The sequence below is a fragment of the Centropristis striata genome, chromosome 16 (assembly GCF_030273125.1).
Source record: "Centropristis striata isolate RG_2023a ecotype Rhode Island chromosome 16, C.striata_1.0, whole genome shotgun sequence".
Classification (NCBI taxonomy): Eukaryota; Metazoa; Chordata; class Actinopteri; order Perciformes; family Serranidae; genus Centropristis; species Centropristis striata.
Window position 1 is genome coordinate 20,382,596 of NC_081532.1, and position 19,341 is coordinate 20,401,936.

The window sequence follows — 19,341 nt, forward strand, 5'->3', positions numbered from 1 at the left end:
GAGGCAACGGGATCATCATGGCCCCTGGAGTACACCACATCCCTCTGCTCATCCTTCTCCCCACAAGCAGCAGCAGCAGCAGCACCACATCATTAGGAACAATATCCTCAACTCTCTTTCTCAATCAGAACATTTCATGTCACGCAATGAGACATTTTGGCAGCTGCCACCTTGACCCTGTGCTTTCCCACCCTCAGGGTGTGATGGCGTAAGTCTCTGTCAAACTTACCAAAAGGCTGGCACAAACATATAATTCAGTATGTCGGACATTCATTCACTATATTCTGTTGTAAAGTACTAGTCAACATGTTGTACTGCTCGAGGCTTTTGGTCCTGCCCTGTTCAAGGCACTTCACATACTTCTTTCAGAACATTGAAATGTATTTTTTGGGAGAATCGTAGCAATGAAATTGCTACTCAATAAAGAGCCCCTGTGGTGCAGTATGTGCATAATTTCTTAAATGGTTCAATATGGAGCCATTATTTGACTACTGACTGTGTACTGAATAGTTACAAATAGGTGGAACATACAAAGTTAAATTGTAGGAAGTTTTGCACATCTGCAATATAACATTATAAAACATAATAAAAGGAGTATATATAGTGTTTGACCATAGTTAGAAAAACATGTCTCACTGACTAACAGTGTTGTTACACAGCATCACTTTTAGGCTTCTTATTTGGGTATTTATGTTCTTTGGTGCCACAGAGATCTCATAAAGAAATAAGTCATAAGCATTGTTTGTAAATTTTGACAGCAAATCAACTGCATGTTATAAAAAGTGACAAATGGGTACAAACAGCATGGTGGAACTGTGGAGTGTGGCGGCTCTTTTAGCCAGATAACTAACTACCTAGCTGGCATGTTTATTGGCACAGTAAACAGCACGATATACTCAGCAGAGAGATTCACTCGCTGCTTACGCAACTCCCTGTATGCCTTTGCCAATGATTATCGGAAAAATAGGCCTTGAATTACATAGTTTGTTGTAATTAAATGTATTTATAAATGTATCTACCAGCATCAAAACAGGATGTGGTAACGCCGTGAAGTCCGTCTCTTGCTTGTTTTTAAATGGGTGCCTGAGCCAGGTGGTGAGGCTCCACACCTTGGGATACAAACACAATAGACCTCACTTTTAACACATTTTGACTGATAGATATGGGAAACTCCCCCCATTCATATGCCCATACCTGTTACCATACTCACCAAATTATTTACATGAATACAGGTCACTTCCTGAACAGTTTGCAATCAGCAGATGGATTTATTACAAGTCTGCTCTGCAACAGTGTTCAATTGACAGCTTTCACACCAGCCCAGACGAATCATATTAACCTGGCATATGCCCCAGGGTTTCATGGAACCAAACAAGTTCGGTGGGAGAACACTGTAAGGAAGCCATGATCACCAAATGAAGAACCAAAGTTCCTCAAAATGTCCCACCTGAATTGAAGCCACTGCCTTGTACTTATTGTGTGTCCAGCATATGTACAAGGGCACTTAAAGCTGCCCGCCTAGGAGCTGGACATGTCCTTGCACAACAACCCTGCTGTCAGTCAAGTCGCCCCATTACGTTGGGCATGACATTTAAAGTTGGGCGAAGAAGGCGGACAAAGTGCCCTTACCTCCTCCGTACTAGCCCTGCAGTAGAGCCCCTGTGCAACGTTTGCGGATGAGTGTGTTTGTGTGTGTTGTGACTTTGGCCAGACTTGGTCTGGCATAAGGACAGCTGTCACATCTCCAACCTGTCACATGCGACACAGAGGAGATGCCAGAGGCCGGGGCATCAGGAGACACAAGGACGGACACAAGAGAAAGGGCCTGTATGTGTGTGTGTGTGTGTGTGTGTGTGTGTGTGTTCGTGTGTGTGTGTGTGTGTGTGTGTGTGTGTTCGTGTGTGTGTGTGTGTGTGTGTGTGTGTGTGTGTGTGTGTGTGTGTGTGTGTGTGTGTGTGTGTGTTTGTGTGTGTGTTTGTGTGTGTGTGTGTGTGTGTGTGTGTGTGTGTGTGTGTGTGTGTGTGTGTGTGTGTGTGTTCGTGCACCAATGTGTCTGAAAGAGTATGGAAGATGTGGGGTGGTGGCCACGTGAAAGGGTTTGACTAGGAGGCACCCTCTAACCTTGATGTCCACATGCGCGCGCGCACACACACACCGTGCACACTCTTCACCCGCTTTCTTAAATCCAGTCCTTGAGCAGTTGAGTCACATCCCCAAGGGGCAGGTAGTAAATACTGCTTTAACTTCCAACCACCACCCCTGCAGGACTCCCTCCTTGTCTTGCAGTTCTCTGACCGAGGCCATTTCAGTGCTCATTACTTACCAATGAGGAAGTCTCTTCATTAAGGTCCTGCCTGTGGCCTGTGGAGCAAAAGCTTTTTTTAATGTTCCTTCTCTACTAACTCTTTACATAAGCGAGCAGCAGTTGCCCTCAAGTGTATTTGGTTAAAAGGGCTTAAGATGTGTGTATGTGTGCACAGAAAACAGTATTAGACATGTTGGGGCTTTTATTTCATTACAGAGGGAAGCACTCTTCTGTTTCAATTTAAGTAATAGTTTCAAGGCGTGCGGGTTAAAAGGTCAACTTTTGTTCTCATTAGGCATCATCTTTTCACAACTTCCTGTATAGATTTGCAAAGTTTTGGGGAGAAGAGAATCATGAGAAAGTTTTTTTTAAATGCCTCTAAATGACCACCGCTTCAGCACACTGTATTCCACAAACAAAACCAGCTGTTGAGTAAAGCATTTGTATTGCTCCCCTATGCTTTAATTTGCTTTAAACATGCCACTTAAGAAGCATGAAAACTTTTTTCTCCTGAAAATGGCATCATAAGATTTGAGCAGTGCAAGGTACTAAAGGATTTTCAGAAGCTGCATTGGCACTGATCACAGTAATTAGTCACAATTTACTTAAATCCAGGAAGGAAGACTCTATTAAAACACTGAACTGTTTTATAACCCACAGTTTAGTCGAAGTTATTTGATACTGACATGTTAAGTTACAGTTTTGAGATGTACATTGGGGCAAAAAAGTATTTAGTCAGCCACTGATTGTGCAAATTCTCCTACTTAGAAAGATGAGGGAGGTCTGTATTTTTCATCATAGGTACACGTCAACTATGAGAGACAGAATGAGGAAAAAAGTCCGGCCTCAAACAGTCAGTCTCCAAATTGAACCATGGCCAAGACCAAAGAGCTGTCGATGGACACCAGGAAGAAAATTGTAGACCTGCACCAGGCTGGGAAGAATGAATCTACAATAGGCAAGCAGGTTGCTGTGAATAAATCAACTGTGGGAGCAATTGTAAGAAAATGGAAGACATACAAGACCATTGATAATCTCCCTCGATCTGGGGCCACACGCAAGATCTCATCCTGTGGGGTCAAAATGATCATGAGAATGGTGAGCAAAAATCCCAGAACTATACAGAGGGACCTGATGAATGACCTGCTGAGAGCTGGGACCAAAGTAACGAAGACTACCATCAGTAACACACTACGCCGAGAGGGAATCAAATCCTGCAGTACCAGGCGTGTCCCCCTGCTTATGCCAGTACATGTCCAGGCCCGTCTGAAGTTTGCCAGAGAGCATATGGATGATCCAGAAGAGGATTTGGAGAATAGTGTGGTCAGATGAAAACAAAATATAACTTTTTGGTAAAAACTCAACTCGTCGTGTTTGGAGAAAGAAGAATGCTGAGTTGCATCCCAAGAACACCATACCTACTGTAAGGGAAGAACGGAGCCATGTATCAGGAAATTTTAAGCCAAAACCTCCTTCCATCAGTGAGAGCATTGAAGATGACCTGCTGAGTCTTGGCTGGGTCTTCCAGCATGACAATGATCCCAAACACACCGCCCGGGCAACAAAGGAGTGGCTCCGTAAAAAGCATTTCAAGGTCCTGGAGTGGCCTAGCCAGTCTCCAGAACTCAACCCCATAGAAAATCTGTGGAAGGAGTTGAAAGTCTGTGTTGCCCAGCGATGGCACCAAAACATCACTGATCTAGAGGAGATCTGCATGGAGGAATGGGCCAAAATACCAGCTACAGTGTGTACAAACCTGGTGAAGACTTACAGAAAACGTTTGACCTCTGTCATTGAGTTGAACTTTTGTGATTCACCAAATACTTGTCCACCATAATTTACAAATACTTTTTTTAAAAATCCTACAATGTGATTTCATGGATTTTTTTTTCTCATTCTGTCTCTCATAGTTGAAGTGTACCTATGATGAAAATTACAGACCTCTCTCATCTTTCTAAGTAGGAGAATTTGTACAATCAGTGGCTGACTAAATACTTTTTTGCCCCACTGTATGACGTCAGTTCTCGGGAAATCAGGAGATGCTACACTTCAGTATCAAGTCACAGAATACCACATGTACCGTAGAGAACCCTGATTTTCGAGTGTCCCTCCATGCCGTAGCGCACAGAGCTCCAACTGCTTACCCGTGGTTTCTTAAATGGAAATGACCACTCATCCTTAGCAAACAGCAGTGACGTAGATTACCACGAAAAGCTGTGATCGTTTGCACTAGCTGAGTCAACGTCAGCTGCGCTAATTTGGGAAATCACGACACAGATTATATTTCTGTGAACTCACGTTAGTTGGGATCTGAAAGTCACACAATAACACAAACAAACGAGCTGGTGGTAACTTTACACCAGCCACTCCTGTGTTCTGCAAGTTCAAATGGCTTTTTGTCAATGGTGTCTGGTGGCTTTGGTTACCCATTGTAAAGGGGTGCAAATATTCTTAATGTAGCGTACACTTATTTTTGAGGTGGTCCTGCCTTAGGTAGCTGAAATACATTATTGTTGTGGTCCCCATTCACAGCAGTAACTTTCGCTCTTCAGAGCTACCAGACTCCTTTGACAAAAACAGCAATTTTACATTGCAGAACACCAAAGTCCACTGATGCCTTTATCTGTTGGTTGCTTTGTGTCATTGTGTGACTTTCAGTCTCAGATGCTGTTTCTCCAAACAAGGATGGTACCTATGTTTTGCATAAAAGTGAGGTTGGGAAATACTGAAACTTGATTCAAAGTTACTTTACTAAACAAGGCCACATAAATATTTTTATCTGCTTAGTTTCAGCTCCTTTGCACAGCACATTAATTTAGAATGGCAATAGCTAAAAGTTAAAGGGTCTGCCTTTAGTTTTTGTTTGTTTGTTTCACTGATGCAATATGACTTGTGACAGCTCTTCGCTGTCTGCTGGGACGAGATGAGTCTGAATCATTCCACAAAAAGGCTCTCCCTTCAACATCGCCCTTAGTCCGACCGAATCGAGGGATGGTCCGCTGCAGCCCGTGCAGAGCTGCCCTATGTTCTTCTTCTGGCCCTCTCACCTTCCTGTTGGTTCTCATCTGTCTGTTTACTCTGTCCTAGTCCAAAGGAAGCATCCATTAAATCACCTTTGAAGATGAGAACGGGACATGACAGCTACAAACTGGAGCAAAACAATCTTTTCCCAAACCCTACGCCCACCCCCAGCCCCACGTCTCCATGCCTGTTCCTATCTGTCCCATATCGTCAGCGGCAGAAGCCGCGAGCGCTGCTGTGAGACACAGAGCAGTTCTTGTTTACTGATGCACACTATATTGATGTGAGCTGATTCCATCAGGCAACACTTTTGGATGCCACACATCCCGCTGTCTTTCACTGCCTCCCTTCTACTCTTTATGTCTTTACCCCCTAATGTATCTGCCACGACAAGGCAGACTGCATGATAGTCAGCAGAGCTGCAGCCATTGTTGTGACTGTTTATCTGCACGTGCTACAGTGTAAATATACTATTTATTATTCACCCTTACATTTGTAATCCATGTAATATTTATGTCGCATTGATTTTTATTGTTTTTCTGTAATTAAACGCAATGGTCAAATTATTAGATTACATGCAGGAAAATTAATTCCACTCCACTTGTAGAGAAAATGTTCAGTGAAGGAATTTCTTTTTCCGCCCACTCAGCCGTATTTTTCTCAAACCATTGGTCGTTTTGGTTGTGTGTTCAGCAGAGTATGTGTGATTAGTTAATAAGGCTGATCACGTTCAAGGCTGCCCTGCTGCAAACTGGTTGCGATGTGCCTCTGTCCATCATGTATGGTGGTTAGATTTCCTCTCACCACGGTGGGCAGCGATTATAACAAATGGATGAGTTCAAACCATCTGTAAGACATTTGATTAACGCTGCCGAGCCTCTGTCGGGAGAGAGAGCCCACAATGGTACTTGATGTGGAATTGCACTAATGACAGTGCCTGAGAAGTAGCCATGCTCTAGGAAAAAAACATCACAGAATGAGAAATTAGAACCTTGGAGAGACAGACGAGGTTTGTAGCGAGCAGCTCCGGGTGGCCTCTGCATCCATCTCACACATGATTTGATTGGTGCTTCCAGTCATCAGCTCAGCCTGATAGTGCAGCTGTTGAAGCTAATGTGGCATGAAACAAAACAGATGTTTCTTCTGGTGTCTTTCCCCTTCTCCTTTCCATCTCTTTCAACATTTTGGGAGTTGCACACTTGTTGTGCACACATAGAAGTGTATGATCCCCAGGTTTGGTTTTGAATCGAATCTTCTATTGAATTTGAATAATTTCAGATCTCTTTCCATGGGCAGTCTATGGCCTGGAGGTTAGAGAATCAGGCTTATAAATGGAAGGTTGCTGGTCTGAATCCCAGGACGGACAGGTCAAGGGCTGAGGTACATGAGCAAGGCACCTAAGCCCCCACTGTACCCCGGGTGCAGAAATGTGCTGCCAACTGCTCCCCAGCATGGTGTATGAAGAATGGGTTAAATGCAGAGGACAAATTCACTCAAGTGGCTGAAAGGTGAAGCCAATGCAGAAGTGCCAAAGTCTGCAATTCCTCTACTGGCCACTTGTAAGTCAATCCCCATAGATCCCCATGTTAAAATGCCCAACTTTACAGTAGAAATAAAGACTTAACAGCAAACTTAAAAATAAATAAAAATAAAATGTCCTTGCACCTTCTCACCTGTTTTTTCCCGTTTTTTGCGGAGTCAGCACTACCAAGATGGCGACAGCTGCAGCAACGGCAGCCATTTATTTAATTTCGCCGTGATAAGAATTAGAATTAGTATGCTTTAAACAATTTGGTTCCCCACACCAATGATGGAAATGGGGAACTCCAACAAGTTTTGTACCTTTCAAAGGTTGACGATTAGACAATCATGCCCACTTAACTCAGTCATTAGACAGATGTAAGAAGTTGAAAAAGTCAGAAGTATTTAAACTTCTCTCTCAAGTGCCAACACTGTGAAGGCTTCAAAGAGATACTGTCCACCAGTGTGCACCATTTATAGTCTCACTCTTCTTTATGATGGCAGGCTTCTTTGCCCTGCCTTCAAGTGTGGCTGTCGAAGAGGTAGACTGTTGGCTTTACCGGTAGCCCTAACCCTAACCCACATCAAATTTGAGATGTGAGTGCTGCACGTCTGAAGCATTCTGTCCATTCACATCGACCCTGACCTCTGCTTGGCCGTTTCTGTCCTTACAACCAGCAGTCTGTCACCTGCAGGTCCTGAGGATGTGAGAGGACAGAAGCTGTTAGACTGTCTTCACCAGGATGTCGCATACATTTCTCTCAACAAACGTAGCTTTCTTTATGGCTTACCAGGAAAAAATCAGCTTCATATTGTGTATTGATTCACCAGTCTTGAATGACCAGATGTATCTGGAGGTTTTGGCTGCACCAATTATCCCCATGCCCCAATTTGTTTGTATTTCTTTAACCCTTGTGTTGTCTTAAGGGTAAAAAAATGACCCTGTCTAGATTCTCCCCAACAAAAAGACTCCCTAAATGATCTAAATTTATTCTGAAGACTTTTCTTAAAGGTTTATCCTTATTTATTGTGTTGTTCTTACAACTTGAAGGTCGGGGAAATGGTTGGTATTTTGTGACTAATCTGTTTAAATATAATGCCAAAATAGTTCAAGACTGGCATCGTTTTCCTTCAAGTTTTCTGAAATTAGTTAGTGAGTTATTAGTGCAACAAGGACGGCCCTGCAAAATAGATAGCAGATGGGAAGTAGAATTCTGTCAGAAATATTCACTAGTTCTGAAAGAATTCTACTTCTACTTCACCAGCAAGCTCATAAGAGGCCTTGATCAGTTATTACAGATGGTTAATAAATACACATCATATAAACAGCGGGAGATTTGTGCAATTTAAACAGTTGTCTGTTGACATCACGCTTCACTAAGAGCAAGAAAGAAAGAAAGAGTGTAAAAAAAAAAAGCTTGAGTTTCTGTGGTCTTGTAGTGCTTGTGGGTTGACACATTTAATAAAAACGGATGTTTATCTGTTACGTGGGAAAGTCAAGTGACTACAGTCTTTTAAAAACACTTTCTATGGGCATTTAAACGTGTGAATGTCCTACAAACTACTTCATCTGATGCATACTTGAGCCTTAACTCTACCTATCAACAAGGGTGGGATTCTACTGTGACTATGTGAATAAGTCTCAGCTTCTTGTCCATGTTTTTAAGCCTTTGGATAATGTTTTTACTGGATAACATCACTAACCCGGCTTTACCTTCCTCAGGACACAGCGTTGGACCCTGGAGAAGATGTGGCCCTTCTCTCAGTGAGCTTTGAGGATGCTGAGGCGACCCAAGTCTTCCCTAAACTCTACCTGTCCCCCAGCATTGAACAGTAAGCACATCATATTAACAAATAACTTTTATATTGTTCCTTTATGTGTCAGTTTAATGTACAACATGGATTCCAAAAAGTTGTGACACTGTGTAAAACATAAATAAAAACACAATGCATCAAATTAAAATGATTTTAGTGTATACTAAAAATCAAGTGTTTATCAGTTTAAACATCAGACATATTTTCAAATCATTGACCTTTTCTTTGTTTTTCACAGTTTTTTTAACCTTTCAGGGCTGTATCTTTTGAAAGAGATAGTTATTTGTGTATGCAAGCTGTGACACAAGAGCGGGACAGCAAATTTAGCTTGAACTGTCTATGAAGCCAATGCATTTATAATGCATTATACTGCCTTTCAAAGCCTAACTGCAGTAACTACTTTTTTGGTCAAAATTGAGTTATAACTAAAGACTAACTCCTCAATGTCTGTTTTATCTTGTGACAAAGTTTTAGATTTAATTTTGCTTTATTTCAGAGAAATGGTGATATAAAAATTGCAGTAACTACAAAATCCAGACCGCAGTAATTGCACTTACCATGGTATATGTAACATATTAACATATGTATAAAGTACAAACATTGTATTAACCATCCAGGATTCAGTGTCCTCAGATCAGACACATTCCTACAGTATTAGGGGGCGCTGAAAAAAGTCTTGAAGTTTTGTTGTAGTAACTCACTAACAAAGACGAGACACCTTAAGAATCTCGGGGCGGGCCAGCGAGGGTCAGCCAAAGGTGATGCGGGACCCACTCACTCTGCTTGTGATTTCGAGGATGCGAGAAGTAGTTGACGGATTAGTGTGCTGTGAATCTAGCGACATATTATGTCATTGTGAATAATCCCACATCCCAGTGTCTGGACTCATCAGTCGGTTCCCTCAAAAACAACAAGGGAAGAACAAAAAATGAGATGGATGACACACAGCGTCTGAGCTCGGGATGACTGGATGTCTGCAGACATCTGGGGTGTTAACAGTGCAGAGACTGTGTGTTTATGTGTGTGTGTGGAATGTTTTCTGTGAGTCTGTGGGCACTGTGTGAGTGGGTACTTCAGCGTGTACTGTCTTTGTTCAAATCCATTTTTGTCTTGCTAGATTTAGTGTGTTTGTGTGTGTGTGTGTGTGTGTGTGTGTGTGTGTGTGTGTGTGTGTGTGTGTGTGTGTGTGTGTGTGTGTGTGCGTGCGTGCATGCGTGTGTGCGCGTGCGTGAGGGCGCGCATTTGTCAGTTTACATTTGGGCGTGTTTGTGAGTGTGAGTTTGGATGTATGCATGCTTGTGGGATTTTTTACTCCAAATGTATGTGTGTGTTTGCATGTGTTTGTGTGCGTGCACCAGTATTGGAATAGGCTTTGCTCTTAATACACTGTCTTTGTAGGTGTAGATGTAGATAAGAATGTTTTTGTGTGTGTGTGTGTGTGTGTGTGTGTGTGTGTGTGTGTGTGTGTGTGCGTGTGCATGTGCGTGTGTGTAAGAGACAGAGAGAGCCAGGTATGGGCCCACTCTGACCTCGGGGCCCCTACGGTCTGAGCCTTCGTGCTCGGAATAATCTCAGGCTGATGTTTATTTACAAGCACACGCCCCGTCGCACCAGGTTAAGAGACCTCTGCTCCCCCTACATCACCACTCTTTATCTCTCTCTCTCTTTCCTTCCCTCTCTCTCTTTCTCCTGTCTCACCGAGTTCATCCTCATCTCCCATGCTTCTCTGTGGCTCCTCTGTTTTCTGCTTCTCTCCAATTTCTTTCTTTTTTTTTTAATTCTTACAATAATCAAATCCTTTCTCTCCTCTCCTGTCTCCTGCCATTTTCATCCCATTTTTGCACTTCATCTTTCTTTCATTTACTGTGTGTATCCACTTATCCCTCACTCTCCAGCGTTCGCTAGAGCAGATACATGCACACCAGTAAAAACACAGGGACGCTTCTCCCCTCCAATATGTAAAAATGAACTGTGACAGGATCATATCCCCATGCAGGAACTGCAACAAAGTACCCTAATTACTCCACACAAATCAAAGGTCACCTGCTTGTCCTAAATAATCCTTACTTGTTCCGTGCTGTCTATGTGAAAATGATATCCAAGCAATACTATAAGAGAGACAAGTACACTTTGTGTACTGTTCAAGTGCTGTTCAAATGAACACATTCATTTTTTCAAATTAACTTTAACAAGTTTACAAAACAATGCAATAAATATAAACATTTTGGACAGTAGCTTATTGATTTTAAAGAAAATGAACATATTGGTATCATGTGAAACTAGAAGACGGGAAGAGGTCTAATTAGATGATTAAATAAATAATTAAAGATGATCCGTTGACTTCTGTCCTCAAGACAATTGAATGAAAATGGGTTCTATGGGCACCCAGCAGTGTACCCTTTATAGACAAATACCCGTTATTACAAGCTTCAGTTTTCAAGACCAAAAAAAGTAGTTGCAATAAATCACAGCAGATTGTGGATGTCTGTACTGTCGTATGAAGCACTGAATATGAGATCCAAGCTAAGAACAAATTAATTGTACAATTTTCTTTGATTAATCACATTTTTCTGTTCACCAATGATGAACAATGAACAAAGCGTTTAATAATTAGGGATGGTTATTGTTTAGATTTTATCATTACTACTTCTCCTATCTCTTTATGGGTTCAATCTTTTATCAATATGTTTTGGGTGATTTTTCATGACTGAAAAATTGCTTTCTTAAAAGATAAAAGTAATTAATTCACAACAGAATTAGAGGTCAGTCCAACTTAAGTTAGTAAGCGCTGTTGCTAACTTCAGGGCTAACTTTTACTTTAATCAGCAGCTGGCAGCAAGACACAGAAACATATTGGATATCTGTCTGTGAAGGGGAGACTGGTGGGAACCCATAGAACCCATTTTCATTCAAATTTGTCAAGGTCTCCTTTGAACCAAAATGGCCATGTCAGCTCACTTTGGAGTTGTTTAGCCCACATACCAACAAGATATCATGACATGTTGTTGGTACCAATGGATTCCTTGGGTCTTCTAGTTTCATATGTTACCTGTATCTTCACTGCGACTATAAGGTCAGCTAGCTACAGCCCAGAATTGTGTGATGATTTCAAATGAATTGCAAAAGTTAAAACATTCATTTTGACAGCACTATATATTCATATTTGCTCTCTGGGGCTTATATGTAATGAGCATTCTTGGTCCTAGCAAGCTAAGTTAAAACAAGGAATGTGCTGTTTGATGGACACCTCTCTACATAGAAAAATCCACTTGGTTGAAGAGGCTTTCACCCAGAGTGCTGTTGTGTGGTGTTGAAATTGCAGAACACCTCGGGGTTCAGATATGTGTGTTTATTGCATATGTCTGCATGTTTTATGGTGTGTGTGTGTGTCTGTGTGTGTGTGTGTGTCTGTGTGTGTGTGTGTGTGTGTGTGTGTGTGTGTCTGTGTGTGTGTGTGTGTGTCTGTGTGTGTGTGTGTGTGTGTGTGTGTGTGTGTCTGTGTGTCTGTGTCTGTGTGTCTGTGTGAGAGTTTGTGAGGGAGACTGACCTTACCACAGTTCCAGACCAGACTGAAGCTGTTGCAGCAGTGTTAGAGGCTCTCCTCCTCTGCCAGTTACGTGAGGAGAACAGACAGAAGGAGGCTAAAGGCAGTAGAGTGGAGAGCAGGAAGTGGGGAAGCTACGGCGCAGAGGATGGAGAGGGGTGGTTGCAGGCGGAGAGGCGGCGGGGGGTTACATGAAGAAGGAGAGGCTATAAAACAAACCCTCCTCATTTTAACCGTCTAAGAAACATGTCAAAATGCAGAGGATTAACAGCGCCGCACTGAGCCAAGCTCTCATTTACCACCCCTCTTCTCCTGCTCAATGTTGCCTCTTTGTCTGGAGATATTTGCACATATGCATATCAAGGCCGCGTATGAATATGCTCCGCTACATGCTTTTGTGCACCTTTTTGTCAGCTGTGTGGGAGTGTGTTAATTCATGACCCAGGGCGGAAATGTATGTCTTCTTCATCCTTGTTTGAAGACAAACGATTGCATGTGTGTGCAAGTTCGTGCATGAGCGCACTTGTGTTGTATTCATTGTGGATGCTACTCAATTTAGCATGCAGATGTGTGCGAGCCAGGCTTTTGCTGTATGTGTGTTCATGCAGATCTGTTACCCTGTTAGTCCACGTCCCTGTCCTTACTGACCCTTGTTAGTCTTTGGTCTTGTGTAGCTGCCCATTGTCTGTGCATTGGCTCCAGTGAAGAGGAAAACTCATTTGTTGCAGTGTTCCTGCACATTCTGTTTCTCCAGCGAGCATTTGATAGACAGCGACATTCAGGGGCTTTTGCATTAACCCGAGCTATCACAAATGTTCACAATATCATAGAATGCCAGAATGAAATTCACATCAAAAACAGCTTCGAAAAATTGTTTAAATCACTTCTCATTTTGTGAAATGGTGAATGTAGCAGCTGTGGACAGCGACAGGAATTGGCTCAGCTCTGGTTTTGGCACCACTGGATTTCAGTGTTGGTACAGGCTGTCATATCAACTACATCTATTCAGTGTCAAAATGTCTGAATTCTTTCTGTCATTCCAGCTTCTAATCAATCATCCTGTCATTTTCTTCTTCTTTTTTTCTCTTTCCATTCATCCTCCATCTGTCCACACATCTATTCTTCCTTCCTTTGCTCACTTATCCCCCATACTGCTGTCTCGACTTTGTAAACTTTGTTTGAATTCACTCTCCGTAGGGATGCAGTGATGTGACTTTTGCAGTCCTAATATCTGGGCTTTGGGTATCAGCTCATTCAGAGTCCCAACAAGCAGATAAACTAGTGCTGTCAAAGTTAAGGGGAGGGGAGGTGGATGGGTCGAACAGACGTCAGACTTTCACCCAGCAGAATGAGGTGCGTGTCCCATGTGAAAACAAAAGTAAACAATGTGGTAGAAACATCACTGAAGTCCATGCCTCACATTTTATGCATCACGTTTATACGTAACTATGTCACTTCCGGTATTCACATTGCCTTTATAACTACTTCACTTCCGGAATTTAACATAATTTTTGAGAAATTGTCTTTTATAACGCCTGACCAGGAAGTGCTCTGCCGTAAACCTATATTAGTGGCTTTGCAGCCTTTTTGTATATATATATATATATATATGTATATATATATATAAAGTGTATATATATACACCACATTGAGCCCTGATGTCAGTTTCCCTCTAAAGTTGTGGCCTGAAACTTTGTGACAGTTTTTGTTTGATGATGATAGGCCAAGTAAAAACAGGAGAAATTATCAAATATATTCTCTATATGAACAGATGTTACAACATACAACATTTAAAATTAAGACATCATTTTAAAAAAGAAGTTTATTTTCGGTTCAAAATGTTGATTCAGTAAGTCAAAGAAAAAATAATTATCAGGTAATATAGGTGAGGCTGTGCTGAAAAATAATGATGCCAACATGGCACGGTGAACATTTTTTAAAGTGGTATATACAGGGAGAATAAAAAAGATTCAAAAACAGACAAAATAGTCCAAATCTCCAAAGGGTTGAAGTTGGAATCCTTAATATTTCTGTCCAGGTTGGTTGTGGGGACTGCATGTTTACCATCATAACAGCAAGTGCACATTAATACTACAGCAAACCGCCACTGAGCAGCTGCTCTATATGTTCACAGTGCAGCCAAACAATGGCTTCTGTTTCAATCAGTGCAGCTGTTTACACAGGTCACGTTTCACTCTCACTTTACGCATTTAACTGCCACTGGAAGCTAAGTTTTAGGCCATGAGTATTCTTCTCATAAGGATGCTACACCACTGAATTTTGGCGTTGGTACATGCTGTCATATCATCTCCATCTCTTCAGAGTCAACGTGTCCAGGGGTTCTTTCTGTCTGCAGTTTCTCCATGTACCTGTCTTGCCATCATCATATGATTTTATCAATCGTCCGATCATTTTGTCCATCGTTCTGTTTATTTGTTTAGCGCTCTGTTGTTGGTCCATTCATCTTCCATCCCTTGCTCCCTTATCTTTCAAATTTTGTCCCGTCTGTTTCACTTTTTTTTTTTATTCACTTTTTAACTCTTGTCTCCTCCGTCGTATCTCTCCAACCCCCCACCCCCCTCTTCCCTCCTGTTTTTTAAATGTCTGCCGCCTGTCTCTTTTCTCTCCATCTTTCTCCATTTTTCTATCACTCTCTCTCCTCTGCTGATCCCTCTGGCTGATCCTCAAAGGGAACGGAGAGAGTGAGTGGGACTTAAAAGAGAGAGAAGAGCTGTGCTCTACCCAGCAAGGTCGTCCCTCGCTCGACTGAAACGCAGCGAGGAGAAAAAAAAAACAACACACGGGAGAAGAGAGCTTTTCCCTCACTCTCCTTTTCTCTTTCCTCCACCTCTCTACTCTTCTCTTTCATCACTCCTGAGTTGTTTGATATCTCACTTTTACTCTCCTTCAGCAGGGGCTCGGATCTAAGAGCTCTGAACGCAAACTCGTAAGCCCCCTGAGCTACAGTGTTATACCTCTATTTCTATTCCCTCTTCCTGTCTCTTTCTTGCTCTCTCCGTTACTTTTTCTTCCCTTGTCTTCAAACGCAGCATCACTGTAATGTTTTCTGCCTAACAGAGCGGCAAGGGGAAAAAAAAAAGATGTTGAAATACCCCGACAGACACCCACGTTTTTACCAATAATGTACAGCGTACGTAGACTGAGTCTTTGATGGGACTGTACCACCGTGTTTGCTTCTTTTTCTGTAGAAATGATCGATTATGAGAAGTCAAATGACGGTTCTTCTGGAGGCTTTACAGATTCACCTGCTTAAGATTCAGTGTTCATTTGTTATATAATGTTTTATGGCCCGCCTAGAAGAAAATATACTGTGAAAGGCATGCTGTTACGCTGTGTAGCTCCTATCATTTTCCCTCCCTACTCGTTTAAACTAGCTGTTCAGTGTTAAATAGATTTAGACATTTAGGGAATGTAAAATGTTAGCTTCGGAGGCGGTAGGTTTTGTTGTCAAGCCAAGTTATTTCTTAAACAACAAGTGTTGCAGTGGAGGTCATGCAGTGATCAGACCAGGAAAAAAAAAGGAAGGTTCTACTATGCCAGCAAAACAGAATAGTTATGAGAGGGGGCAGTAGTAGGGTCACTAGTATCAAGTGAGTTGGGAGTGTGCTGGCTTGGATTTATAAACCAAAGAGACAAGTCCAATTAAAGATATGAATAGCTATCGGATTGGACAGAGATTTTCAGAAGATGCAGATCAAACACATCCGTCCCCGTGGAGCTTTTTAACATCAATCTCACACATCAACGCATCAAACTGTTTCTGCAGCACTAACATAGATTATTCTTCTGTGGCTTTAGGCAACACATTTTTTTTTACATCATTTTCAATCATTTCAATGGTCTGTATGAACAGAACATGGGAGCAGCATTCTCCATATGGCATGATAATTGGGGACTGTCTTTAAACCTGTAATAATACAAGCATGCATCCAGCAGATACGGAGCAACAGTAGCATTGACTTGGAATGGTTCATGCTGTACATCCAATGATTTGCTTTCTATTAACTCCTGAGGGGAATACCGTTCTCTTAGATGCTATATGCTCCACTATGTTGACCAGCTGTTGTGTCTGTATGCTGTTTGGTAATTATTTTTCCTGCTATTTTTTCCTGTCGAAAACAGTAAAACTTGTGGGTCAGAAAACCAAAACAGTACAGACGTGAAAGCCCCCTTTTAATGATTTATAGTGCATGGTATAAAGAGCATCTGCAAGTACATTTAGGGACAAGTAGTGTTGATTACTGTTGACATTTGAACCAATACTGGTACCTGGAATTTGGTACCCAACAGTATCTTTTTTCTGGACTTTTCTCCTACTTTCTCAATCAACAATATTTTCACCTCCTTGACATATCGCGTTCAATCTGAATGTCCCAGAGGTGTAATGGGGGGACCAAATGATCCCGGCTCAGGACCGTGTTTTAAGGCAATAACAGGCATTAAATTGGCGAGAATGTTTGAGACAGTATCAATGTGTACCGGCGAGACCGAAAATATGTGACGTAGGTTATTTGTGCAACCAACACGCAGGTAACAAGAAAGAAAGGGGAACGTAACATCAGAAATACAGTCATGGAAAAAATTATTAGACCACCCTTGTTTTATCTAATATCTTGTTCATTTTAATAACGCGTACAACTAAAGGTACATTTGTCTGGACAAAAATAATGATAACAACAAAAATAGCTCATAACAGTTTAATTTCAGAGCTGATATCTAGACATTTTTCATGGTTTTCTTGATTATAACCAAAATCATTATCCCGAAAACCATGGAAAATGGCTAGATATCAGCTCTTAAGTTAAACTCATACGAGCTATTTTTGTTGTTATCATTATGTTTGTCCAAACAAATGTACATTTAGTTGTACTAGGCATTAAAATGAACAAGAAATTGAAGAAAACAATGGTCTAATATATTTTTCCATGGCTGTATGCTTCTGAGTCCGACAGTGATCGTATCATGTTCAGCAAAAGATTGAGATTAAGATTAATTTTTATTAATCCCACAATGGGGAAATTCAACCTCTGCATTTAACCCATCCTTTTTTTTTTACACACAAGTGAACACACCATGCACATTACTGTGCCCAGGGAGCTGTGCAGGGGCGTTAAGTGCCTTGCTCAAGGGCACTTCAGTCCTTGACCTGTCAGTACCGGGACTCCTCAGTTACAAGCCTGATTCCTAACCTCTAGGCCACGGACTGCCAAAAAAAATGCAGGACAACTTTGCTCGAGTATATCGCCATCATTGTTGTGCTTATTGTACTATACTGGCGCTGCTCTGTCGCACGCCACTACTGTCTCCTCCCACTTCATTCGGCAGTCCCAGATATCAATGTGAATGGATGCCAATATTAGGCCGTTGCAGAATCAGTGCGTCGAATGTCATAAGGTGAAATGACAGCAGAGCTCGTTACGACACTTTTGCAGAAATGCAGTATGAAAAGGCTTTATGACAGTTGCACAGTGAGATAGGGTCCCAAAACACTAAATGGAGCAAAGAGGAACTGCAGAGTGAGCCTCCTTTCACATACAAGTATTCTATAATCTATTTTTATTTTATTTTATTTTATTTATTTATTTATTTATTTATTTTTAATATAAAAATATCGATTATAGGTGCTTATAGAACATGCTCACCGCTGAGTGTTTGTGGCCAGAGTCACAGAATGTTTGGGATTTTTGCTTTAAAAAAAAGAAAAAAGAATTGTACAGTAATTTAATGTTGGATAGCTCCCATACCAAGTCCAATCAAATATTTCTATGTAAATGGTTCCTGAATATGTAACATGTCTGATAACTGTAGTGTACTAAATGTTATATATCTTGTTTTTCATGAGTTAGCAAATACTGCAGGCCCTGCTTCAAAAGTATTACATGTATGAGTTTCAGTTAATTGATCTGATATTAAGGAAGTAGGAAATGTGACTCCTGAAATTGCTGTAAAGAGATAAGACAAGTTATTTTTGTTGTTGGGCCACAGAAGTACGGTGGCCCTGAGAGCTCACAGAGCTGCAACTTAAGAAAACATATGCAAATACACAAAACACAAGCGAATTGAGAAAACATCTTCATCAATTTGACAACACAAGTGCAGCATTTAGAAAACACGCTGCAAAGACAACACAACAGAAGTGTTTCTAGGGAACACTTAAAAGTGATGCTCATGTCTGGACATGCATGTGATATTATCAAGTTATTTCAAGATAATTATAATTTCACCTTATTATGTTATAACGTGAAATTATCATGTTATTTCATGATAATGATATTTTCATGATATAACGTGACATATAGCGTTAGCCCACTAGCCCGTATCAATCACATTGCAGTTAAACAAATCAAATAAATTAATGATACACGTTTAAGTTGGTCTCTCTCAACGGCACCGAGTTGGTCTTGGTCCTGCTCGCCTGCTTACACTAGCATGCTATCGATCGCCGGCTAACATTAGCATGCTATCGATCGCCAGTGTAGGCATAGACATCTATGGGTGTAGGTACCAGATGGGCTCGGCCTGCCAGATTGGCTGTACGCTTGAATGGGGGTACAATTGGATTGGCTGTACATTGGCTGTATCTATCTTTCTGTCTGTCTATCTATAAGTCGAATGCTATTTAATTTGTCTGAGTCGCGTTGCTGTAGATAGCGTTTTTTGTGACGTAATCAGCAGCAGACAAAGGACCCAGAGCCGATCTGGCAGGCCAAGCCGATCTGGTACCTACACTGGCTAACGTTCACATGCTATCAATCGGCTGTGAACGTTAGCATGCTATGATCGGTATAACGTGAAATTATCATTATCTTGAAATAACTTAATAATATCACATGAATGTCCAGACGTGTGCATCACTTTTAAGGGTCCTCTGGAAACACCTTTATTGTGTTCTATTCTATTTGCAGCGCATTTTCTTATCGGGTTGTGTTGTGGTCTTTGAGCCTAGCGCGTTTTCTAAATGTTGCGCTTGTGTTGTCAAATTGATGAAAATGCTTTCTCATTTTGCTTGTTTTGTGTATTTGCATGTGTTTTCTTAAGTTGCAGCACTATGAGCTCTCAGGGACACCTTACAGAAGCACTCCGACTTGTACAGTAGTAGAGCACATAAAACTCA

The 19,341-nt window shown here is 41.4% G+C and overlaps 1 protein-coding gene across 2 annotated transcripts in view; it reads left to right on the top strand.

Moving 5' to 3' along the window:
• The window catches only part of babam2 (BRISC and BRCA1 A complex member 2), a 101,061-nt gene that overhangs the window by 56,027 nt on the left and 25,693 nt on the right, over nucleotides 1-19,341 (top strand). For both annotated transcript variants that reach the window (XM_059353582.1, XM_059353583.1), the window contains exon 7: nucleotides 8,571-8,680. In XM_059353582.1, coding sequence (XP_059209565.1) covers nucleotides 8,571-8,680 — 110 coding nt within the window. The remainder of the gene's footprint in view (nucleotides 1-8,570; nucleotides 8,681-19,341) is intronic.